Source organism: Cherax quadricarinatus, chromosome 31 (assembly GCF_038502225.1).
Source record: "Cherax quadricarinatus isolate ZL_2023a chromosome 31, ASM3850222v1, whole genome shotgun sequence".
Taxonomy (NCBI): domain Eukaryota; kingdom Metazoa; phylum Arthropoda; class Malacostraca; order Decapoda; family Parastacidae; genus Cherax; species Cherax quadricarinatus.
This window is the reverse complement of record NC_091322.1, coordinates 9,827,749-9,855,181: the sequence shown is the minus strand read 5'-3', so window position 1 is coordinate 9,855,181 and position 27,433 is coordinate 9,827,749. Positions and strand designations below refer to the sequence as shown.

Here is a 27,433-nt window from a genome sequence, read left to right as displayed (position 1 = left end):
AAACAATAATAATGATGATGATGATGATAATAATTAATAATAATAATAATCAGTAATTCCCATTTTGTATAAGGTGAAAACTGGGTCATTGGAGCACCTCTAAATGAAAACTAATTGTCACAAAACTTCACTCGAATAATTTTTAGCCGAGGAAGGAATACAAAGAGAAGTGGTGATAAAAATTCAGAAGTGTTCTAATCCCCTATCAGTGGACCAAGTACTCCACTCTTTATATGTATGTACTTTAACTGAGAAACAGTGTTGAACTACGTGGACAAAAGCTTCTCGTCTAATATGATCATAAATTTTCTTGAAGCTTGGCTCATTTCTAAGGGGTAGCACCTTCAGCACACAAGTAGAGGACCCAGGCTTGATCCTGGGGCAGAAGACACTGGGTATGTTTCTTTACACCTGTTGCCCCTGTTCGTCTAGCAATAAGTGGGCACCTGGGTGTTAGCCAACTGTTGTATTTTGCATCCAAGGGAAGAAGACTAAAGAACACCAAACTGAAATAAGCCAGAATGTTTGGCATTCTTGAGTTATCTTGGATTACTAACTTTTCAGGTTAATATTCTATATAAGAACATAAGAAATAAGGAACACTGCAGCAGGCCTACTGGCCCATGCTAGGCAGGTTCAACTCGCACCCACCCACACCCACTCATGTAGCTGTCCAACCTTCATAACATTACAGTAAACCCTCCGTGTAACGGACTAACTGGAGGAATTGTCCCTAAACAAAAGCTAAAAAATTATTATACTGTGTAATAAGTGGGCTATTTTATAATTATTGCATTTACAAGACTCAGAATAATAAGCAAACTTTTATTAATACAGGTCCACATCCCTTTATCCGAAACCCTTGGGGCCAGTAGTGTTTCAAATTTCAGAATTTTTCGAATTTCAGAATACTGGGTCATTCCACCACTTGGTGGCGTGACCCAGCACTGAGATGACTGATGCTCCACATTCCACGAAAAAACTTTGGTTTTCAGAACTTTTCGAATTTCAGAATTTCGGATAAAGGGATGTAGACCTGTATAACAAAAGTTTCAATGAAATGCCTCAGTCAGTATTTTAAAAATGCATATTACAAACAAAAACCATGTGCCATACCTTTAAAGGAGAGTAATGAGTATGAGGGACATCCAGGTGCCTGATTCATTAAACAACTATCTAATTCTTCCTGAGTAAAGTCAGAAGAACCGCCACGTTCGTTGGTGCGATACCACATGTACATGGCCTTAAAAGCATTCTCATTACTGCAGGAACCACAAGACATTGTACACAAGTGGTTCAGGCCTTGTGGTGCTATCTGCAAAATAACCCCAATCAACTGACTACTCAATAATTTTGTTAATAACTTCATTAAGCAGGAGTTAATTTTCAGCTTAAAATATCAAGAAAAGTTAAGCCCTATACTAAATCTTCCAAGGCAAAAATTATTTTAGTCAACTGTTTTCATCTGATACGGCCACTGCACAAAATAATATATCATTTGAATATTAGCATTTCCCCATCCACTGAGAAACCAGTAATTACCAGTAACTAAACTTTCCCCTCCCAAAGGAAAGCTACTGGTAACTAAAGTTTCCTCTCTTCAGGAAAAACAGTTACTGCTAACTAAAGTATCTGCATTCCCAAGGAAAATAGTTACCTATTGGTAACTAACTTACCAAGGAAATAAGTTACTGCTAACTAAAGTTTCTCCCTTCCTGAAGAACAACAGTTACTGCTAACTAAAGTTTCTCCCTTCCTGAAGAACAACAGTTACTGCTAACTAAAGTTTCTCCCTTCCTGAAGAACAACAGTTACTGCTAACTAAAGTCTCTCTCCTCACCAAGGAAAACAAAACAATTACTGCTAACTATATTTTTCTCTTCACCAAGGAAAATAGTTACAGGAAATTAAACTTAGGAACAGTTTTTATAGGACAATTTTACATTTTGCACCAAACCTAAACTGACAACCTAGCTCAAATCTCAAAACCTCCTTTACCCCCTCTCTCTAACCCTTCCAGGAATGATCAATATCCTATTCTGACCTATTCTCTCTAAATGCCCAAATCATCTCAACAACCCTTTCTCTACCCTTTCTGGCAGCCACCTATCATCTTCTAATCTCCACGCTTTAATTCTCTGCATAATATTTACACTATATGTTGTCCTCAAATACAACATCACTGCCTATAGCCATCTCCTCGTTGCAATGTATAAAACCCATGCTTAACATCCATATAACAGTGTTGGTACCACTCTACTCTAATGCATTCCCATTTATTGCCTTCACGTATAAAATTCTTTATCTTCAATGATGCCTTAATGCACTACCCACTTTTTTTCTTCCTCTATGGCTCACCTTGTCTTTGAGAAACCCGTCTACTGACAAATCTGCTCCTAAATACCTAAATACATTTACTTCTTCCATACTCCCTCCGAATCTGATATTCAATCCTTCACTGCTTAGATTTTGTTACTTTCTTCACCTTGCTCTTTCCATGTTCACTTTTTATTTCCATTTTTTTACACACCCTCCCAAATTCTTCCACCAATCTAGGCAACTTCTCTGTAGAATCACCTAAGAGAAGTGTATCATCAGCAGAGCAAATGTGACAGCAATGATGACAACAACAGCAAAATAATAGTAAGTATAAACAGATAGGTAGTAGGTTGGTAAACAGCAACCGCCCAGGGAGGTACTACCGTCCTGCCAAGTGAGTGTAAAATGAAAGCCTGTAATTGTTTTACATGATGGTAGGATTGCTGGTGTCTTTTTTCTGTCTCATGAACATGCAAGATTTCAGGTACGTCTTGCTACTTCTACTTACACTTAGCTCACACTACACATACATGTACAAGCATATATATACACACCCCTCTGGGTTTCTTCTATTTTCTTTCTAGTTCTTGTTCTTCTTCCTCTGTAAGCGATGCGTGTTGCAAGAAGTGACTAAAATGCTGGGAGCAAGGGGCTAGTAACCCCTTCTCCTGTACAAATTACTAAATTTGAAAGGAGAAACTTTCATTTTTCTTTTTGGGCCACCCTGCCTCGGTGGGATATGGCCAGTTTGTTGAAAGAAAGAAGCACAAACAGCATTCAAATCATGTACTGTACAAAGATTTTCTAAATATAATCTTGAGTACAATAATACAAGAAAGTTGTACATTATTTTCTCACCTTAAGGAGTGAGTTATTAAGTCGTTCTACCCAGTCTCTTCCTGGGAAGGAGCCCAAAGCTGGCCGGTTAATAAACAATTTCTGGAAGAAAAATCATAATGCATAACTAAGAAAATGACTGGTAATATCTGAGGAATACAGCAATCCTTCACTTCTGTAGGTTTACTATACACAAATTCGCTTTCATGCAATAATCCCATTTCTACAAGTCCCTATGCGACATAAATTTGCAAAGCAGAAGTTGTGGAATTCCTAAAATTTGAGGATGATGCCATCAACAATCTTACTGCTTCAAGGGACAAGGTGCAGTATAGTATGGCCCCAACTTATGATGTTAATGTATTCCAGAAAATTCATCGAAAGTCAACTGTTTGACAATTGGAACATGTTTTCCCATAAGAAAAAATGTAAAATGGATTAATGTGTCCCAAATAATATTCCATATATAATTTCAGTAAATTTTTCAAAAGAATGTTTATCTGATATTTTCCATTCAGTAATGTTCCCTGTCACTGACACATACCGTAGTATTAAACATTATTTAATGGGCAGGGGGTGAAAGAGAGGGTGGGTGTATGTATGTGAGGGTGGGTATGAGAGGTGTTGGGTGGATGTGTGAGAGAGAGGTTGGGTGGGTGTGAGAGAGAGGGGTTCGGTGGGTGGATGAGACAGGGTATGTAATGTGTGAAGTGAAGGTAGTGGTGTAAGTTACTATGTGTGGACCTGCACCTCACTCCTACTGAATACTTCCATAATGCAGCTACCAGTGATGGGCAGGGGCATCCCTCCTGGGCCCCAGCCAACTCACTTATCTCCCTGTCTTACCAAACACCTCAAAACATAACATAAATAATAACTATACAGTTTTTGACCAATCTTTCCCAAAACAAATACGAGTCCTCTAATTTTGTTTTCAACTCAACAGCCATCTCCCACCAAGGCAGGGTGACCCAAAGAAGAAATCACATTTACGAACATTCACTTCTGTCTTTCCAGAAGTGTGCTGATATCACAATCAGATTACCCCTCTGACTAGAACATTCCTTCCTCTGCTTCAGAGTGCAGGCACTACTACCCTTCCTGCCTCCAGAACACAAGCCCAGTTAACTGGTATCCTTGAATCCCTTCATAAAAGGAACCTTGCTCACACTCCAACAGAACATTCATTGAAAATCACTTGTCTCCATTCACTCCTATGGGATGCTTGTGACACAAACTTGAAGCCTCTTGTACCTCCTCCCACCAAGCATCCCTGGGATGACCCCCTTTTTCCTTCTACCCTTCACCCCAGGTTTACACACCCTCTTTATTCTCTATACAGGGGTGTCCCATAGCTTGGTTGCTAGCACACTCAGCTCACACACTGAGGTTCATGGTTCAATCCCAGGTACAGATGGAAATATTAGGGCATGTTTCCGTGAGACACCTGCTGTTCCTGTTCACCTAGTAGTAAATAGGTACCTGGGTGTTAGCTAACTGGTGTGGGATGCATCCTGGAGACAAAATTAACCAGAAATGCTCTGTATAACAAGGGTCTTTCTATATAGTATGTCATCAATGTCAGCTAAATCTGTACACATTGTACATGTACCTGTAGAAATAAAAATTGTTATTATTATTATTATTTTATATACATAAAATGAGCATACACGAAGTATGAATGTACAGTACACTATTTCATAAAAAAACTAACAGAAAATTATATTTATAATTCTTCCTTAAAAGATAATAAAACATAGTTTTCCTGATGTCAGAAGGAGATCATTGCTCATAAGTAATTAACTGGTTCCAAAGTGCCAATGTCATAGGTAAGAAACTTCAAGAGATTTCCCAAACTGTCCATAACAGTGCAAGGTTTTTATGTATTTTAGATTTCCTTAAAAAATTATTATGAAAATCATGAGTAAACCAGACATTACTTTTTATTTTGCTTTGTAGGTCCACCAATGTTATTATTTCTATTTCAGAATAAAATAAAAATTTCCTGGATATAGATGTTTCCTCTGATTTGTTTCACACTATTTTACACATAAAATGGTCAAAACTGCACCTACAAACTTGCATTACACTCTCCACCATTGCTGACTCAGGAGATACTTTTTTTTTTTTTAATATCTGAAGTGTATGCTGCCGAGTGTTTTAGAAGTTACTGGAACCATTCCAGAATGACAGGAATGGGTTTAATAACTAAAGTCACAGAGCACCTGCACAGGCCAATTGTTCCAAGAATCTGCTCCTCATTACTGTACACCAGCAGTGAAAATTTGAAGCTGGTCAGATGAGGTGTTTTCAAGTTATGAGTGAAAGAAAAACAAAAAGTTGGAAGAAAAAATAAAGAAAATATTCTGGCAACCACCTAAAGGTTCCCTTTTGGGATACAAAAAATTCTGGCAGAATAGATACCTGTCAATACATTATACAGTGGACCCTCGACCAGCGATGGCATCGATTAACGATAAATCTGACTAGCGATACATTTTATCGCAAAAACTTTGCCTCGATTAGCGCTAAAAAACTCGACCAACACTATTCCTTCCATCTGAGACGTGTCCACTTCTGGCCAGTGTTTACAAGCCAGCCAGCCACCGCGGTCGCTTCCAAGCATACAATCGGAACATTTCATATTATCACAGCCTTTTTAGTGATTGCACCTGCAAAATAAGTCACCATGGGCCCCAAGAAAGCTTCTAGTGCCAACCCTACAGCAAAAAGGGTGAGAATTACTATGGATATGAAGAAAGAGATCATTGCTAAGTATGAAAGTGGAGTGCATGTCTCCGAGCTGGCCAGGCTGTACACAAAACCCCAATCAACCATCGCTATTATTGTGGCCAAGAAAACGGCAATCAAGGAAGCTGTTCTTGCCAAAGGTGCAACTATGTTTTCGAAACTGAGATCGCAAGTGATAGAAGATGTTGAGAGACTGTTATTGGTATGGATAAATGAAAAACAGATAGTAGGAGATAGCATCTCTCAAGCGATCATATGTGAAAAGGCTAGGAAGTTGCATGACGATTTAATTAGAAAAATGCCAGCAACTAGTGGTGATGCGAGTGAATTTAAGGCCAGCAAAGGTTGGTTTGAGAGATTTAAGAATCGTAGTGGCATACATAGTGTGATAAGGCATGGTGAGGCTGCCAGTTTGGACCAAAAAGCAGCTGAAAAATATGTGCAGGAATTCAAGGAGTACATAGACAGTGAAGGACTGAAACCTGAACAAGTGTTTAATGGTGACACTGACAATGTTGTGAAACATGTTAGGAATGTTATAAAGGAACGGGAGGTACAGGCCTCTATGGGCAGATATGTTGTGCAACAGAGGTCCAGTGACTCTCAAGCTGGTCCTAGTGGCATTAAAAGAAGGGAAGTAACCCCGAAAAAGGACTTGCCACCTCAAGTCCTAATGGAAGGGGATTCCCCTTCTAAACACTAAGATCATCAACACACTCCCCTCTTCCCATCCCATCAATCATCACCAGATCTTCAATAAAGGTAAGTGTCATGTAACTGTGCATGTCTTCTTCAGTTTGTGTGTATTAAAATTAATATTTCATGTGTTAAAATTTTTTTTTTTCAATACCTTTGGGTGTCTTGCACGGATTAATTTGATTTCCATTATTTCTTATGGGGAAAATTAACTTGACTAACGATTATTTTGACTAACGATGAGCTCTCAGGAACGGATTAATAGCGTTAGTCGAGGGTCCACTGTACTATATTAAATATATACTGGTACAGTATTTGTAATACTGTAGCTAAACATGTGCTTAAATAGCTAAACTTACAGAGGGAACAAACAATTCAGAGTCTCCAGTAACCACACTGTGATATTTTCTTAGCTCAATAGAAGATCCTTTGGCTTAAAGCCATAAGGACCTGGGTTCCAATCCTGAGGAAGGCAAATCTCCTTGCACCTCCTGCAGGGAGAGTCTCAAAACTGGGCCAGCTAGCCCAGTGGCTAGCTGGCCCAGTGGTCTGGAGTTTTGATACTCTCTGATCATGGGTTCTATCCCCACCCATGGTATGGTTTGTTTGCAGTCGTGTCATTACAATTTCGTGAGTCAGTAACACTACTTGCCTTTTATGAGTTATCCTTGGTTACCAACCCTTCTGGGGATCAAAAGCCTGAATGAAGTCTTCTTTATTTTCAGTGATACAGTCTAGCAATTTGCAAAAGAAACTTGTAAGAGAAATGGATCAGCAATGGGATGGCTTTCACCCTGACATACCTCCCATCAGATTTTATTGCAGATGTGAAAGTCAGTTTAACCCTTTGACTGTCGCAACCCCCAATCCTGAGGTGTCTCCTGGTGTCGCAAAATTTAAAAAAAAAAAAATTATTTTTCTTATGAAATGGTAGAGAATCTTTTCCCGATTGTAATGACACCAAAAAAACGAAATTTGATGTAAAACTGACGGAATTATGCTCTCGCGAAGTTAGCGACCTCGGCGCTGTTTACAAATCGGCGATTTCGCACACTTTGAGCCCTATTTTCGGCTAATTCCATTGTTCCAGTCGCCCAAACTCATAGCTATTTCTTTAGAACTCCATTTTTTCTATCGATTGAGTACAAGAAACTGCCCATTTACCGATTTCAACTACCTAATAATGTGGTCAGAAATTTGCAATTTGGCCAATTTCACGAAAACTAAAAAATATGACAATTTCAAAATAAGATCCAGAATAAACAATGCAGACATTCCTGGCTCTAGAATAACATTTTCTTTGCTCATCAGTCATGTCTCCAGGCCCCTCTGATATTACTCTTGCTTTCTATTTTGAATTTTTATTCAAACAAGAAATAGAAGACTTACTATTATGCAGACTACTGCAATACTGTAATAATTGTATAAATAACATCAACCCATTCATGACTGCATATTAGAATGGCTAGTTGGACATTTATTGGACAATGGCATCATTTGTTTACTTTTGAACATTGGCAAAAATCAAACATTTCCCCAACTTTGAGCTCCATTTATAGGTTCTTTTTATAGAAAAATCAATCAAAATCACCTCTATTTCTATAATATGTTTTCCATTCTATGAAATGAGACCAAGAAAACGAGAATACAACCATAAATACTATACGAAAATAGACCACAAAGTCGGCATTTTAATTAAAAAAAAAACGGTCGGAGTTTTTTTTTTCTCATTATGCACTGCGTGCTCCAGGATTTTTTTTATATGGTGCACACTGACCACACAGACCCATTCTCTCACATGTGGGCCTACCAGCTTTCTCCTGCTTTATTTGAAGCCGTTAGAATTTATGAGTATATATACGTCAAACACTGTACCTCGTAAGACGTATATATACGGCCGCGACAGTCAAAGGGTTAAGTGTTGCATCACAGGAATATGTACAGTACATCATGCCCAGCCATTGTAAGCCATCTTGACAGTGCCAAATTAAGTTCATGGAATATAAGGTATACTACAGGGCTCAGTATACAGGAGGGCCCCACTTATACGGCGGGTTAGGTTCCAGGCTACCGCCGTAAAGCGGAAACTGCCGTAAAGTGGAACACCCTTTTTTTCCACTTACAAATGCATACAAACACTAGATAACAAGTTTACAATAACATATATTATGTTAGCAATAGAACCAGGCATCAAAAAAACAATAAAAAAGTACAATACACACATAGTGCACTCATTACTTACCTTAAAATATTTATAGTCTTAATCTAGGGTGAGACAAGTAGTATTTATTGTAAGAAATCAAGTGTGGTATGTATGGTAGTCAGCCAGGCTACCATACCAGGCCACCCCACCCACACATACTATTCTATGATATTTAAGCATCCCAGAGCGATAAAATGTATATACAGTTCACTCATTACTTACCTTAAAATATAGGGTGAGATGAGTAGTATTTATTGTAAAAAATTAAGTGTGGTATGTATGGTAGTCAGCCAGGCTACCATACCAGGCCAACCCACTCACACATACTATTCTATGATATTTAAGCATCCCAGAGTGATAAAATGTATATACAGTTCACTCATTACTTACCTTAAAATATAGGGTGAGATGAGTAGTATTTATTGTAAAAAATCAAGTGTGGTATGTATGGTAGTCAGCCAGGCTACCATACCAGAGACAAAGAATGAGTGCATGAGAGAGTACAGGCGCAGAGTTATGTAAACAAACCAGGCGAAGGTAAGTTTTGTAAACAGTGTACACGTCTGGTTTGTGTACAAGTTACATTGTGTACAGGTTGTCTCTACATTGATACGGTAGAATAAATAAAGAAGAACACTCCCATTCTCATGTAACATCATTTTGAGAAGAAATGATGCTCTGAGTGAAGGCAATGGAAGTAAGTCACTCTGACTTTTTTGGGTTATCCTAGGTTCTCTACACATATGTTGTTATGTATTTATGTTATGTATCGTGTTTATTATATAATTTTGAAAAAAATATCACGGATGGATTAATGAAAATGTGTATATTAACGTAATATACAACATTTAATGATACACCGAGCTCAGACAGCATAAACAAACAAACTGAACAGGTTGTGGACGATCACTCGGTCAGGCGAAATAGACGGTATTAATATGTGTCCAGTTTTAGTTCATTCATGTACATTTGTAAGAGTTTGTGAAACTTTTACCTTATAATATTTTTATTATTATTATAATAATTAAATCATGAAACAAATACTCTTACACTGTGTACAAGTTAGTACAGAATTATAGCTATAAAGTGAAGGCATACGAAAGGAATATTTTTTCTACAGTTATCCCTAGTAACAGGTGACGGGCTAGAGAAAACGTAATTCTTCCGACACTTCTACAAACCGTTTGGTAAACATCTCATATATATTTGTATAAATTTTTATACTGTGGGTGCATGTATCATGTTTGTGTGTTACATAATGTGTTTCTTATATAATTTTGAAAAAAATATCATAGATAGATTAAGGGAAATGTCTATATTAACGTAATATGCGACATTAATGCGCCCAAGAGATTATTATTATTATTATTATTCTTATTATTATTATTATTATTGCATCAAGAGTAGAGAGACTTAGTGATTTTAATGTGTACCTACATGCCAGTACAGTGTGTAAGTTTATTTAGGTACAGGTGTACACAAGTTTAATTATCAAGTACAATACATATAAAATATACAATAACTTTAAAACACTTGAAATTTTGGAAAGTTTCCAGACATAATAAGGAGATGTGCTCAGGGAGAATGTAAACAAACTCGGTGGGCAGCTGTGACCATATTAGAAAGACAGGTGGGGGGAGCCGTATAGCGAGTTTTGGTCATAATTTGAAATGTCCGTATTAGCGGAACGCCGTAAAGCGAACCGCCGTAAAGCAGGGCCCTGCTGTACATTACTTTTGTTAATAACATATTCCTATGGCTTCTACAATATGTCTATTCAAGGAACTGTAGAGATTTCCCTTTATGTTCAGGTTGGAATACTGGTTGTAGCAGTTCAACCTTACCCCAACTGGTTCATAACATCATTTAGGTTTTGCATCATTCGTGATTCCTACAACATTTTGCTAGGATCTGTTTTCTTCAGCTCATTTCAAAGCCTAGCCCTAACTATAATATACTATGTACCACCCATACAGATGCAACCTGCAATATTTTGCAATACCCAGGTATTGTGAACATCAGCAGTAGGTGTAAGGACTTGTTCCAACACTGCCTCACCTGAGGATTGACTATGGGTCATTTTGATTGCAAGCTGATCATGCTAACACCAGAGTGAGTCATCTAGTTTACATAAAAGTTGATGTAGAAATATGGAGATGACCATTTGAATGATGACATCATTATTGATACATTCAATATGTATCAAAATGATGTCATTATGAGCTCAATCTTTAAGTAGTTTCCCAAAATTTAAATATTATTTAGATGTGGGGTGTGTCTTGGTTTGTTGTGAATGAAATAATTAGTTGTGGAGAGTTACAACAAACAGAAAAACAAGTAATCTTGACAATATAAATAAATTGATCTGATTTCAATATAAATCTCAGTGATAAATTAGACACATTTGCAACTCTTGGGTATCTTTATTGAGGAAACGTTTCGCCACACAGTGGCTTCATCAGTCCATACAAAGGAGAATCGTGAAGAACAGGAGAAGAATGAGGTAATCAGTCCCTCAACCTTGAGTTGATGTGGTCAATCCATCAATCTTGAATAGAAAACAGCATGTAAGCCTCAATAAAGATACCCAAGAGATGCACATGTGTCTAATTTATCAACGTGTCGGTTCTCTGAACCATTCATCTACAATCCTGTCAGACTCTGCAACTTCTTGGGATCTTAATACTACTTGGGAATTCTTTGCTTGCCTAACCCTTGGGCACGACCTACTTCCACACTGAACAAATGTGACACCACCTATGTCTGCTGCACCTCTCCTGCCTACGGTATATAAGCTACTTCTTGGCACATATGCTGTATTCTATCCAAGACTGATGGACTGACCACATCGACTCAAGGTTGAGGGACTGATTACCTCATTCTTCTCCTGTTCTTCATGATTCTCCTCTGTATGGACTGATGAAGCCACTGTGTGGGGAAACGTTTCCTCAATAAAGATACCCAAGAGTTGCACATGTGTCTAATTTATCAACGTGTCGGTTCTCTGAACCATTCATCTACACTAAATCTCAGTTCCACCAATTACTGGTAAGTTTATAAAGCAAAGACTCCAAATTCAAAACTTGTGCGGCAGCGGCAGCGGCAACAGGAACCTTGTCCTCTATTTTTACTTCTACCTGAGGTTCCCAGCAGCCCAGTGATGACCTAATCAAGACCTGCATAACACTAACATGTGTGGATACCCAGAATGATATAAAGCAACTGCAGAAATCACCCAAAAGTTCACAAATTACCAACTAATAGGACTCGTACTACCACCTCCTACCCCGCTGCCACTGAAGTGATACTCCACAACATTCACCCATCGCCTACTATTCACCCGAAGCCACAACCAATGGACAAGGGTCAGAACAATAAAAGAAGATCCAGTAACCAGCTAAGGACTCCTAACATCAAAGGTGAGAGCAGTAATAACACGAGGAAAACTTGTGGTACTGCCAGCCAGGACACAACCCTCATCACCCACCGGCACCACCACAACACAAGACAGACAACAACAAACATGACCGCCGCTACAGTCCAAGATAACTCCTTCCCAGTATTTGATGTCAAGAAGATCACCGACCCAGAAATAGCTAAACTCCTTATGATTCAGAACCAAATGATCACCAAACTAACTCAAGAAATGCAGGAACTAAAGGCTAACAATGCAGATTACCTCAACAAGATCACTGCTCTAGAACATAAACTAGACACTCTAGAACAACAAAGCAACACCCACACCCAGTCCCTAGACACCATCAACACTCTAAAAGACCAAGTCACCCTACTTACTACCAACATTACAGAGGAAAGATCAAGAGTGGACCAACAACTTGCCAATGTCATAACCAACTTCCAAGATCATAATGACCAACAGCAGCTATGTGACGCTGTTGTAGTTAACAGCAAACATCTCCCAGCCACAGTCACCCAAGAGACCTGCATGGAGACCACCCTACAGCTTATCAAGGACCACCTTCGCCTTAACATACGTAGTGATGACCTAAAGGATTGCAAACTGATGGGCTACCAAGCAGGTAAAAAAACAGTGCTGTTAAAATTCCAAACTAGCCTACAAAGAAACAACCTACTAAAAACATCTATTTCTATGAAAACTGATGTTTACGTCAATGAGTGCCTTACCAAAACAAGACAAAACCTTCTTTATCGGCTAAGAAAATTACGCTATGCCCAAAAAATCCACCAGTGCTTTGTGAGGGATGGAAAAATCGCAGTTAGGAAACAGCCCACTGGGAAGAGATACTTCATCTCTACAGAACATGACCTTAAAACATTCCTAAGTGAGGCTGGACTAACAGAATCAGAGTAAAGTTCAGATAATACCCATAGTCCACCGTTAGTGTTATATTGTCATAAATTTGTGCCCCCCTAAAATTCTAATACCCCAACTACTTTTGATTGTCATTGTTGTATTCAACGACCATTCTACCTCATAGTCTTAATTGTGTTTAATATCTACAGAATCTATCTCCTTTTTTACAACTTACCACATCACTGTTCTATCTTATTTTATTATAAACTAACCATAACTTGTCTTCAATAATTCTACCTCACTTTAAAAAATACTCAATTGCCCAATTTTATTCTAAATCCCTATTATTGCCCAATTTTACTTTAAACTATATTGATCAAACTTATTGTAAACTTCTTTTATTGACCATTTTTATTCCATACTTTTTTAAACTAGTATTTTCAACTACAACTTTTATATTATCCTGTCTACCATCTTACTAGCATATTATAACCAAGTCATTGCCATTTTTATTTTTATCATTTTTTTTTATTATTCTTTTGCTACCTTAATTTGTGTATTTTATCCTGTCAATTTAAATCTAATTATACTCTAATTCTTGTAAACAACTTATATAAGACCTTAGTGCAATTACAATTGAGAGTCTTGTGCCTTTATTATATTATTAGATTAATCACAGTTTTACTCTAGCTCATTCTAGCTCAATACATAGTCAATACCAAATTCACTATATTAGACCATAGTGCAATTACTAGTGAGAGACTGGTGCTATTTGTAATTTGTATCTTTATATTATTAGACTAAACCTAGTTGTACTATAGCTCTTTCTAGCTCAATACATAGTCAATACCAAATTCACTATATTAGACCATAGTGCAATTACTAGTGAGAGACGGGTGCTATTTTTAATTTGTATTTTTATACTATTAGATTAAATTCAGTTGTACCATAGCTCATTCTAACTCAGTACATAGTCAATACCAAATTCACTATATTAGACCATAGTGCAATTACTAGTGAGAGACTAGTGCTATTTTTAATTTGTATTTTTATATTATTAAATTAAACCTATTGTACTATAGCTCATTCTAGCTCAAAACATAGACTCCACAAAAGTCATTATTAGACCTTAGTGCAATTACAAGTGAGAGTCTTGTTCTATTTTTAATTTGTATTTTTACATTACTAGTTTATACCTAGTTGTACTTTAGTTCATTCCAGCACAACACATAGACAACATCAACTTCATTATGTGTAGTAGTGACTATACTCTACATGACCAAAATACTCTAGCTATATACTTGTCCAAACTTCCTACCACTACAGATATCAGTACTAGAACTCAACACACAACTCAGGATATAAATAACCATAATTTAAACCTAGAAGATGATTGATCATGTTGACCCTGATCTAAACCTCCATAATCTGACACCCAATCAAAACCTATTGGAAAGTAACTGCCTTTATTACACAGCATCACAGGCCAGCACTATCCTAAACAATGCTAAAAGTCTATCAGTACTTAACTACAACATCAGGTCCTTAAGCAAACACTATGATGACCTCCTAGCACTCCTTGAATCACTAAAGACACCCTTCTCCTGCATTATTCTTACTGAGACCTGGCTTAAGCAGGACACAATAGATATCTACCCTCTACCAGGATACACAGCAATTCACAACTGCAGACCAAACCAAGTTGGGGGTGGTATTGCAATCTATTACTCTAACCAATTATCTTGTATTAGCACCACTTGCTTTAGTGATGAATATGGGGAATACATTTTTGCTAATTTTACTGTAAAAAACCTTAAGACGCCTATAACAATCGGTGCCATTTACCGGATACCTCACACAAACATCCCAAATTTCAGTAAGAAATTAAAGTCACTAATAACAGACAAATGAATAAGCACCACCTTCTCTTAGCTGGAGACTTCAACATCAACCTTGGCTTACTAGATAATCAGCCTGTAACTGATTTCATCAACAATATGAACAACACACTTCTCATACCAACAATAACTAAACCAACCAGGCTCACTGAGACAAGTGCAACCATAATAGACCACATATGGACCAATATACTAGCCCCCCTTAAATCAGGGATAATCACAGATAGCACTACAGACCACTACCCTACCTTCCTCCTGACAAACATTAGTAAACCACCACTTGAATACAACAAAGTCTCATTTAGACTCCATGACGAGGCCTCAGTAAGGAAGTTCACAGCTGACCTAGAGACTGTTGACTGGCCTACAGAATTCTCCAAGGCCAATGGTATTGATGACTGGACAGACATTTTTCTTAACAAATTACTTAGACTATACAACAAACATTGTCCTATAAAAACAAAACAGATCACAAACAAACGGCTTGGTTGCCCATGGCTAACCAGCACCATTCTGAAATCCATTGACAAGAAACACCAATATGAAAAGCAATATAGACAAGGCTTAATACACAAAGATATTCGTAAACACTATTCATCAGCTCTCACCAAAGTAATAAAGAAAGCCAAACAACTATACTACTCCAGTAGATTCACAGACACTAGAGGAGATATAAAAAAGACCTGGAAAACACTCTCTCAGATTCTAGGGACCCACAAACTGAGAAAAACCAAGAATATTGTCCTAACTAAACCTAATGAAACACCACTACATCCCACTGACACAGCTAACAAGATAAATGACTTCTTCTCAACCATAGGATCTAATCTCGCCAGTAAAATCCCACATACCAATGCCCATGCCGGGGACTACCTAGATGGGAATTTCCCTAATTCCTTCTATCTTGCACCAACTGAGCCCACGGAAGTCACCGAGATTATAAAGTCACTTAAAAATAACTCGGGGAATCTGTCTCATGTCCCACCATTACTGTACAAGCGAGCGGCCCATGTCCTTTCGCATGCTATTTCATTACTCTTTAACAAGTCACTAGAGACTAGCACCTTCCCGAAACTACTCAAGATGGCAAGGGTTACACCAATACATAAAGGTGGTGACCCTACAGACTTAAACAACTATAGGCCAATATCTAACTTACCATTGCTATCCAAAATCTTTGAGAAACTCGTGCACAGGAGACTGTATTCATTTATAACGGCTCAAAACATACTCAACCCCTGCCAATTTGGATTCAGGAAAAATAAAAGCACTAATGATGCAATCATAAAAATGCTAGATCTGCTTTACACAGCATTGGAAAATAAGGAATATCCACTAGGAATTTTTATTGACCTAAGAAAAGCTTTTGACACAGTAGACCACGACATCCTACTCCACAAACTTGATCATTACGGTATAAGAGGCCATGCGCTTGCTTATTTCAAATCTTACATTACTAATAGGTATCAGTATGTCACCATTAAAGACACAGCATCAGCAACACGGCCACTTGATACTGGAGTTCCGCAGGGAAGTGTCCTTGGTCCCCTGCTCTTCCTCATATACATCAATGACCTTCCAAACGTATCCCAACACCTGAAACCCATTCTCTTTGCTGACGACACGACTTATGTCATCTCTCACCCTAATCTTGCCACCCTCAACACCACTGTGAATGAGGAGCTGATCAAAATATCGACTTGGATGACAGCCAATAAACTTACGCTTAACACTGACAAAACCTACTATATTATGTTTGGTAGCAGAGCAGGAGATGCACAAATTAACATTAAGATTGACAACACTCTAATTACCAGAAATAATGGGGGCAAATTCCTAGGCTTATACCTTGACAACAACCTGAATTTCAGCACCCATATCCAGCATATAACCAAAAAAGTATCCAAAACGGTTGGGATCCTCTCCAAGATACGATACTACGTGCCGCAAAATGCCCTTCTCACACTATACCACTCACTTATTTATCCATACCTCACCTATGCTATTTGTGCTTGGGGATCAACTGCAGCAACACACCTAAAGCCAATAATAACCCAATAAAAAGCTGCAGTAAGAATAATCACTAAATCCCATCCCTGGCAACACACCCCCCCACTCTTCATAGACCTAAACTTACTCCCTGTTCAGTACATCCACACTTACTACTGTGCAATCTACATCTACAGGGCCTTAAACTCTAATATCAACCTTGACCTAAAATGCTTTCTTGATAGTTGTGACAGAACCCACAGGCATAACACCAGACACAAACATCTCTACGACATTCCCCGTGTCCGACTAAACCTTTACAAAAATTCAATGTATGTCAAAGGCCCTAAAATCTGGAATACCCTACCTGAGAACTCTAGAACTGCAGACACATTCATCACCTTCAAAACTACCATTAGAAAACATCTTATCTTCCTGATACACCCTGTCAACTAACTACACGAATACCACCTGGTGGTTCACACTTACACTCACTGACTCATTTGACCATAAACAGAAATATTAATCTCAATCTTAAAATAATGAATCCTGTGATACTCCAATACTGAAACTATGTACTGTTCCAAAACAAAAGCATTTACATTGCTAAACTCACAAACTAGTATTTAGTCACTTAGCCATAATACCAACTTACCTCATAATTTGTAATATTTTACAATTAAGAATAAAACTAAGTCTGCCCGAAATGCCTAGCCATGCTAAGCGTTCTAGTGGTACACTCTGTAATCACTATTTTACTACATGTAAACCACACAATAACCAAATTTCTGTAAACTCAGCATTGTAATCCTTATAGAGAATAAACTTTGAATTTGAATTTGAATTTATTATTTCAAAATCATATGCTGAGGATAATTAGAATTTGTACTTATTCACCAGGTAAAGCTCTACATAAAAAGATGAAATACATTTATAAAAAAAACGATCATGTAGTAAAATATAAGTTAGTATAACCATATGTATAATAACATGGGTAGAGAGGCCTTTTTATGATTACAGATCCCCAATGCATTGACCAGTATGTCCCCATGCCCCCTTCACCAGACTGTCGAAATCATCACCACCACCACCAGTCCTATAAGGTACCAGTATGACTTCAAAAGGTGTCAATAGCTTGGTTTACTTTACATATGGATAGCTAGGTGATGGTTTATTCTAATCTAACAACATTTTTTTTATACTGTTCAGATATTGAGTCCCATACCCCTATTATTTAGTTTCCATATGTCAGGTTAAGAACCTCCTGTATTAGAATGAGGGTTTTACTATTACACTCTTGTGATTTTACCCTCCTCTTATAAAATTGTTTTAACTAAGAATGATAATATTGTACATTCAACTGAAAACTTAGCAGTAGTTGGGTGGGTTTACACTTCTGTATCCAAGAAAACATAAGTTCAATAAGTTAAGGAAATGCAAGGGAAGATCAGAAATAATTTACATCAATATTATTGCTCTATAATTTAACATGTATTGTTCTGAAGGTCCTGTGCTGTGTGCTGGAAACAACCAGTTATTTTACTTACAATGTTCTTGGGATCATTTAGAAGATTGAGAAGATCTGGATGGCTGTAGCCAAGTGGGAGAGAAGAGATTTGGGTGTAGACATCAAGCAGTATGTTACCATCCACATCCACCAAGTAGTTACCTAAACTTTGCTCATAGTCCACAAACAGGTGTACTGCACCCGACTCCTGCAAGTAGTGAGGCAGGTTATGTCAGGCCCAGCCAGCCTGGAGGTCAGATTGAGGCTCAACATAGCATAAGATCACACTTTTAAGGTAGAATTTGGGATCTTGGATTACAAAGTAACAATCATTTTATCAAACAAGCAAAGTGTAAATCTATTTTTTTTTTTTTTTGCAATCACTCCATATATTTCTAACTCAACATCACAAAATTAATATGCTTCAATAATGTAAATAAAGCTACTCAATTTAAGCTAACCAAAAATATGTTGGGTAGGCTCAGACTAAATTACATTAATGGTATATTAATTTTAGACAGGTTAGGTTGCTAGGTTAGCTTTGGTACAAAATAAACAAATGTATAATCATACGATGATAACTCATAAAAAATACACCTATCAGTGAATAAAAAAAAATTCAGATGATCTGTGTTGTTGGGCAGCTAGGCTTGTTAAACTGACTCTGTCTAAACACAAAAATGCAATACTATAATGTAGTAACACATCTCTCAGCCCCAGATCTTCCAGGCTGCTGACTACACTACATTAAGTTAGGTAAGCTATAATACTGGATATTGTGTATCAAGAACACTCATGAATAGTGGTAATTATTTATGACCAATGTAATGTATCTAATGTAAGAATCTCCAAGGACTTTACACCATTGTGGGAATTCTGCAAGTAAACTGGCAATACTCCCAGAAGATGCCCATGTTTAGCATGTGTCGCTTGTGGTACTAGTTTTGTTATGCTCAAAAATGTGATGTCAGCTCTTTATTCCTTTGAGTGGCCGTCCCGCAGATCTTGTTACTGAGGCCAGGATCCCTCATGTAGATCTATGTTTTGAGCACAGCTCCCTGAGAAAGGCTGTCAGCAGTAAATTTTGAGAGAATGGGTCTGTGCAGTAAGTGTGCATAGTATTAAAAAATTCTACTCCACATGATGCATGATGGGAAAAGCAAAACTTTGACCTTGTGTCTTGTTTAAAAATAGAAATTTGAGATGCTTTCTAGGATAGTTTTTATGGTTTTATTGGCTGTTTCTTGGTATCCTTTGATAAAATGGAAGATATAATAATGAAAAAAAAGAAAATTTTGGTTGGTTTAAGAACCAGAAGTACCTTGAAATTGAGCTCAAAGTAGTGGAAATATTAAATTTTTGCTGATTCTCCTGAGGATAGGTATGGCATCCCTAAGCCCCCAATCTGTTTTATGGGTTTTTAATAGGTCTGATTCAATTAGTGGAATGCTTTAAACCATGACCAATCATTCTTACTTATATTTTATTATCCAAAAAATAAGGTAAATCTTCAATTTTTTTGTGATAATGAATTGAAAATGGAAGGCAAAGGCAACGTAGGAGAGGCCTGGGATGTGACTAATGAACAAATTAAATGTTGTTTTAGTGTCTGGAATATCTACATTATTTATTTTGGACTCTATACTTATATTGGATTTTTTATTTTGTGTAGAAATAGCCAAATTACCAACTTCTGCACACTTTATAGGGTAGTTCTAATAAATAAATGGGTAGTTTCCTGTGTTCAATCAATAGTTCTGAAGACACATTAGCAAAATAGCTAAGAATTTGATCAAATGGAGCAACAGAATTGGCTTAAAACAGAACTCAAAGTAGGCAAGACTGCTAACTTTGTGCTGCTAAAAAGTAATGGTATAAAATACGAATTTAATGGAACATGATAAAGCCTACACTGGAGTTTTATCATGTCATAGATCTGTTTGTCTTGATGAAGTCCACTGTTAGGGTGAAACTCTGTTAATATAGAATCACATTGGTATAACAAATTTGAAGAATGAGACACGTTCAACATTTGGGAATCTTTACTGAGGAAATGATTCATAAGCCAGTGGCTTCTTCAGTCTAGTACAGAGAAGAACTGTGGAAGATGAGGAGTTTGTAGTAATCAGCCCCTCAGCCTGCAATTAATGTGTTCAGCCCAGGCTGAGGGACTGATTACCTCAAACTCCTCCTCATCTCCCACAGATCTCTGTACTGGACAGAAGAAGCCACTGGTTGGCAAAACGTTTCCTCAATAAAGATTTCCAAATGTTGTACAAGTGTCTCCTTTAACGTTGGTTTTCTAAACCATTTATATAACAAATTTGTCTCTTCATTACCAGGTTTGTGTGGTATTCAAAAAGATATGACAAGAGATAAATTCAATAATTAAAACTTATAGGAATTCTATGAAAATTATCATATTCATCAAGCTGTTTTCTTTAGTTCACCATACTTATGAAAGTTAATTATAATGAAATTAGAGCATTTCTTACCTTAATAAATCCCCAGGTATACTCCCACCACAATGACTGCTAAAACACCCAGGTATCCTGACTCCAGCAGCAACACTAATAAAACACCAAGGCATCCAGCCACCACCAGCACTAATACAACACCCAGTCATCTAGCCACCACCAGCACTAATACAACACCCAGTCATCCAACCACCACCACCACCAGCACTAATACAACACCCAGTCATCTAGCCACCACCACCACCAGCACTAATACAACACCCAGTCATCCAGCCACCACCAGCACTAATACAACACCCAATCATCCAGCCACTTCCACCACCAGCACTAATACAACACCCAGGCATCCAGCCACCACCACCACCAGCACTAATACAACACCCAGTCATCCAGCCACCACCACCACCAGCACTAATACAACACCCAGTCATCCAGCCACCACCACCAGCACTAATATAACACCCAGTCATCCAGCCACCACCACCACCAGCACTAATACAACACCCAGTCATCCAGCCACCACCACCACCAGCACTAATACAACACCCAGTCATCCAGCCACCATCACCACCAGCACTAATACAACACCCAATCATCCAGCCACCACCACCAACAGCACTAATACAACACCCAGTCATCCAGCCAACACCACCACCAGCACTAATACAACACCCAGGCATCCAGCTGCCACCACCACCAGCACTAATACAACACCCAGTCATCCAGCCACCACCACCACTAATACAATACCCAGTCATCCAGCCAACACCACCACCTGCACTAATACAACACCCAGTCATCCAACCACCACCAGCACTAATACAACACCCAGTCATCCAACCACCACCAGCACTAATACAACACCCAGTCATCCAGCCACCACCACCACTAATACAATACCCAGTCATCCAGCCAACACCACCACCTGCACTAATACAAGATAAGATAAGATAAGATTTCGTTCGGATTTTTAACCCCGGAGGGTTAGCCACCCAGGATAACCCAAGAAAGTCAGTGCGTCATCGAGGACTGTCTAACTTATTTCCATTGGGGTCCTTAATCTTGTCCCCCAGGATGCGACCCACACCAGTCGACTAACACCCAGGTACCTATTTGCTGCTAGGTGAACAGGACAATAGGTGTAAGGAAACGTGTCGGAATTTCCACCCGCCGGGAATCGAACCCGGGCCCTCCGTGTGTGAAGCGGGAGCTTTAGCCACCAGACCACCGGGCCACCCAGTCATCCAACCACCACCAGCACTAATACAACACCCAGTCATCCAACCACCACCAGCACTAATACAACACCCAGTTGTCCAACCACCACCAGCACTAATACAACACCCAGTCAATACCATCACCATCAGCACTAATACAACACCCAGTCATTCAGCTGCCATCACCACTACCAGCATTAATACAACACCCAATCATCCAACCACCACTATACAACATCCAGTCATCCAACCACTACTATCACCACCAGAACTAATACAACACCCAGTCATCCAGCCACTATCACCACCACCAGTGCTAATACAACACAGACATCCAGGCTCCTGATGTGGCTGTTGTACAGCTATATCAGGAGGAAAACAACAGCAATGGGATCATGTAATCAGACTGAGGAAGGAAGGAGGGGAGAACACAAGAAATGACTTAAGATGTGAAGAGCTCAACAGGAGTTTCAAGGAAGTGTTTTTAGTGGAGACAGAAAGGACTCCAGCAACCAGAGATGGAAGGGTACACCAACAAGTTCTGGACACATTACATACAACAGAGGAGGTAGGACTAGACATCTCTCTGTGGGCCCTGAGAGAGGGAGCAGGGGCACTGTGTGTGCCATTGACAACCATCTTCAACACATCTATCATATATACATCTATCAAAACAGCAATTACCCGAGGTGTGGAAGACGTCAAATGCAGTCCCTATCTTTAAGCAAGGAGACAGGAAGGTGGCATTAAACTATAGACTAATGTCACTGACATGCATAGTATGCAAAGTCATGGAGAAGATTATCAGAAGTGTGGCAAAGCATCTAGAAAGGAATGCGCTTATAAATGATAACCAGTACAGTTGCAGGGAAGGGAAATCCTGTGTTACAAACCAACTTGAGTTTTATGACAAGGAGACAAAAGTAAGATGAAAGAGAAGGAAGGGTAGACTGCATTTTCTTTGACTGAAAGTAGGCCTTTGACACAGTTCCATACAAGAGATTTGTGTAAAAGCTAGAGAAGCAGACAGTAATAACAGGAAAGGAATTGGGAATAGATCAAAGAATACCTAACAGGAAGGTAACAAATGATGGTATGTAACACGGTGTCAAATTGGGCACTTGCGATGAGCGGAATCCACAAGGGTAAGTCCTAGGGCTGGTGCCGTTTCTGGCATATGTGAATGACATGACGGAAGCAGTGGCATCGTAAGGGGGGGGCAGGGGTGCTGCCCTGGGTGACACCATTTAGGAGGTGACACCATAGAGCTTCTAAAGAAGGTGACACTAATGCACAAAACAGTGCTGCAGCAACATAAGAGAAAAAGCCTTCATTTCTATATAGCCTATTATATGATTACAGAGTACAAATAGGCCTATATAGGGAAGATTAAGAGAGAAAGATTTCGTTCGAATTTTTAACCCCGAAGGGTTAGCCACCCAGGATAACCCAAGAAAGTCAGTGCGTCATCGAGGACTGTCTAACTTATTTCCATTGGGGTCCTTAATCTTGTCCCCCAGGATGCGACCCACACCAGTCGACTAACACCCAGGTACCTATTTGCTGCTAGGTGAACAGGACAACAGGTGTAAGGAAACATGTGTCGAAATGTTTCCACCCACCGGGAATCGAACCTGGGCCCTCCGTGTGTGAAGCGGGAGCTTTAGCCACCAGGCTAAGGAAATGTAAGATCAGATTCACTGAGATGTTGCCTGTACTCAAAGTGGTATTTGAGTACAGGCAACATCTCAGTACAGTGGACCCCCGGTTAACGAACTTTTTTCATTCCAGTAGTATGTTCAGGTGCCAGTACTGACCGGATTTTTTCCCATAAGGAATATTGTGAAGTAGATTAGTCCATTTCAGACCCCCAAACATACACGTACAAACGCACTTACATAAATACACTTACATAATTGGTCGCATTTGGAGGTGATCGTTAAGCGGGGGTCCACTGTATTACTACGATTATTTATTTTATCATTAATAAAGTTGAGAAGTATTCTCCTGTTCGGTTTATGCCCCTTAACATTCTCATTGCTAAACATTAGTCATTGGTCCTGCAGTAGTGATGTAACTGGAGTTTACTCCCCCCTCCCGCCTATGGATTTCATGAGGGTGACACCAAAGATGCCACCCTGGGTGACACCAGCCCTAGCGACGCCATTGGACGGAAGGGACAGATTCAGAGGCGTTTTTGTTTGCAGACGATGTGAAGCTAATGTGAAGAATTCAATTGGATGAGGATCAGATGGGACTACAAAGGGATCTGGACAGGGTGAAAGCCTGGTCCAACAACTGACTCCTGGAGTTTAACTCCCACCAAGTGCAAAGTCATGAAGATTGGGAAGGTCAAAGAAGACCAAAGACAGAGTACAGTATAGGCTAGGGGGCCAAAGACTGCAAACCTCACTCAATTAAAAGGATCTTGGGGTGAATAAAATATCGAGCACATTTCCTGAGGCGCACATCAACCATATAACTGCTGCAGCATATAGGCGCCTTGCAAACCTAAGAACAGCATTTCGACAGCTGAGTAAGGAATTATTCACGACTCTGTATATCATATATGTCAGGCCCATACTGGAGTATGCAGCAACAGTATGGAATGCACACCTGGTCAAGCATGTCAAGAAATTAAAGAAAGTGCAAAGGGTTGCAAGAAGACTAGTTCCTGAGCTAAGCGGTATGTCCTGTGAGAAGTCAAGGGAAATCAACCTGACAACAATGGAGGACAGGAGGGATGGGGGACATGGTAATGACATATAAAATACCGAGAGGATTATTATTATTTACCTGGAGTTTACCTGGAGAGAGTTCCGGGGGTCAACGCCCCCGCGGCCCGGTCTGTGACCAGGCCTCCTGGTGGATCAGAGCCTGATCAACCAGGCTGTTACTGCTGGCTGCACGCAAACCAATGTACAAGCCACAGCCCGGCTGGTCAGAAACCGACTTTAGGTGCTTGTCCAGTGCCAGCTTGAAGACTGCCAGGGGTCTGTTGGTAATCCCCCTTATGTATGCTGGGAGACAGTTGAACAGTCTTGGGCCCCTGACACTTATTGTATGGTCTCTTAACGTGCTAGTGACACCCCTGCTTTTCATTGGGGGGATGTTGCATCGTCTGCCAAGTCTTTTGCTTTCGTAGTGAGTGATTTTCGTGTGCAAGTTCAGTACTAGTCCCTCTAGGATTTTCCAGGTGTATATAATCATGCATCTCTCCTGCCTGCGTTCCAGGGAATACAGGTTTAGGAACCTCAAGCGCTCCCAGTAATTGAGGTGTTTTATCTCCGTTATCTGCGCCATAAAGGTTCTCTGTACATTTTCTAGGTCAGCAATTTCACCTGCCTTGAAAGGTGCTGTTAGTGTGCAGCAATATTCCAGCCTAGATAGAACAAGTGACCTGAAGAGTGTCATCATGGGCTTGGCCTCCCTAGTTTTGAAGGTTCTCATTATCCATCCTGTCATTTTTCTAGCAGATGCGATTGATACAATGTTATGGTCCTTGAAGGTGAGATCCTCCGACATAATCACTCCCAGGTCTTTGACGTTGGTGTTTCGCTCTATTTTGTGGCCAGAATTTGTTTTAATAAAAAAGAAGCGCTAATACTGAGAGGAATTGACAGGATGGACAGGGACAGGATGTTTTAGAGACGGGACACACCAACAAGGGGACGCAACTGGAAACTGAAAACTCAGGTGAGTCACAGAGATGTTAGGAAGTATTTCTTCAGCCATAGAGTTGTCAGGAAGTGGAACAATCTGGAAAGTGATGTAGTGGAGGCAGGACCTATACACAGATTTAAGAAGAGATACGACAAAGCTCATGGAGCAGGGAGAGAGTGAACCTAGTAGCGACCAGCGAAGAGGTGGTGCCATAAGCTGTGACCACAAATAGGTGAGGGCACACACACACACAGTTTGATGGACACAGCAGCACATCGTGTCCATCACTGCCCCCATACCTGTACTTGCTGCTAACCACACCTGGATCTGTGAGAGCTGCTGCAGCCTTTGGTTAGAGATGGGTCCAGGGATGCTCTTTGTGACTACTTTGGGGTTCTGTGGTTCATTGGGGATGAGGGAATTGGAGGCCTCTCTGGGGGTTGTCCGCTGAACCTGCAGGCTGCCTGTCAAATATGTAATACATTAATATTCAGTAATATAACTTCAAGCAAAAAAATATACATAATTTTTATACTTGTACAGGTTTTAAGGCAGTGATGGGACAACACCAAATTTTTGCCGATACCGATACTCAATTCTAGGCTAATACTGACACCATCATCAGACAATACCCACCGATACTCAATTTTAGGCTAATTCTAATACCATCAACTTCAGACAATACCCACCGATACTCAATCCTAGGATAATACTGATACCATCAACATTAGAGAATACCCACCGATACACAATTTTAGATAGCTACTGATACCCTGGCAGAGATATAAAGAAGCACACACTATAGGGTACACTTGCATTTACACAATACCAACAGTTCGGTTCTGACCACTCTGAGTCCTTGACTTCATCGAGAAAACGGTAATGGGAGAGATAGCTTGAAGTTGTTGGGGCATCCCTCAATGATTCCTATTTAAAAAAAAAAAAAAAACTGCACGAAATATTTTTTCTTGGAGTAGAACATAAAGACGGGGTGAGAATATAATTTCAAACTTTCATTTTTGGGGGCTACCCTAGTGTATACGTGAGAATTGCAGGCTCTGGCACCTAGGGTGGCTGCACCTAATTATGGCTGCAGGGATTGTTTCTGCTCTTGGCCCCTCTTTTCTCCTGGCCTTTACTGTTTTTTTCACTCTCCTGGCCGCGTGAGCCCTACATACCTATTTTTAAAGCTGCGTTTAGACTAAAGGTCGACAATCTAAAATTTATTTTTTATTACCGAGACTCAGAATTTCTGATATAATCCTACCACCAGAGAACATTGAAAAAGCAATACATGACGTGCCTATGCACTGTGCCCCAGGCCAGACTCGTGGAGGTCCGGGTTCATCAAGAACTGCAAGAAAGCCCTTTCACGTGCCTGAAGCATAGACACAGGGGTCATCCCACAGTCACTAAAAACAACATATATATCCCCACTCTACAAAGATGGCAGTAAATCAACTGCAAAGAATTACAGACCGATAGCACTAACGTCCTACATCATATTATTATTATTATAATCAAGGGGGAAGCGCTAAACCCGGAGGATTATACAGCGCCTGGGGGGGGGATGTGGAAGGCATTCAGGCTTAATTCGGGG

At 39.5% G+C, this 27,433-nt stretch overlaps 1 protein-coding gene across 1 annotated transcript in view; it reads right to left on the bottom strand.

Moving 5' to 3' along the window:
• Window positions 1-26,316, bottom strand: part of Gabat (4-aminobutyrate aminotransferase) — a gene marked incomplete at its 5' end in the record, with an annotated part of 92,356 nt that extends 66,040 nt beyond the window's left edge. The window contains 4 exons of the mRNA XM_070090392.1: window positions 1,117-1,315; window positions 3,178-3,258; window positions 18,517-18,684; window positions 26,155-26,316. Coding sequence (XP_069946493.1) covers window positions 1,117-1,315; window positions 3,178-3,258; window positions 18,517-18,684; window positions 26,155-26,316 — 610 coding nt within the window. The remainder of the gene's footprint in view (window positions 1-1,116; window positions 1,316-3,177; window positions 3,259-18,516; window positions 18,685-26,154) is intronic.
• Window positions 26,317-27,433: the final 1,117 nt, after the last annotated feature.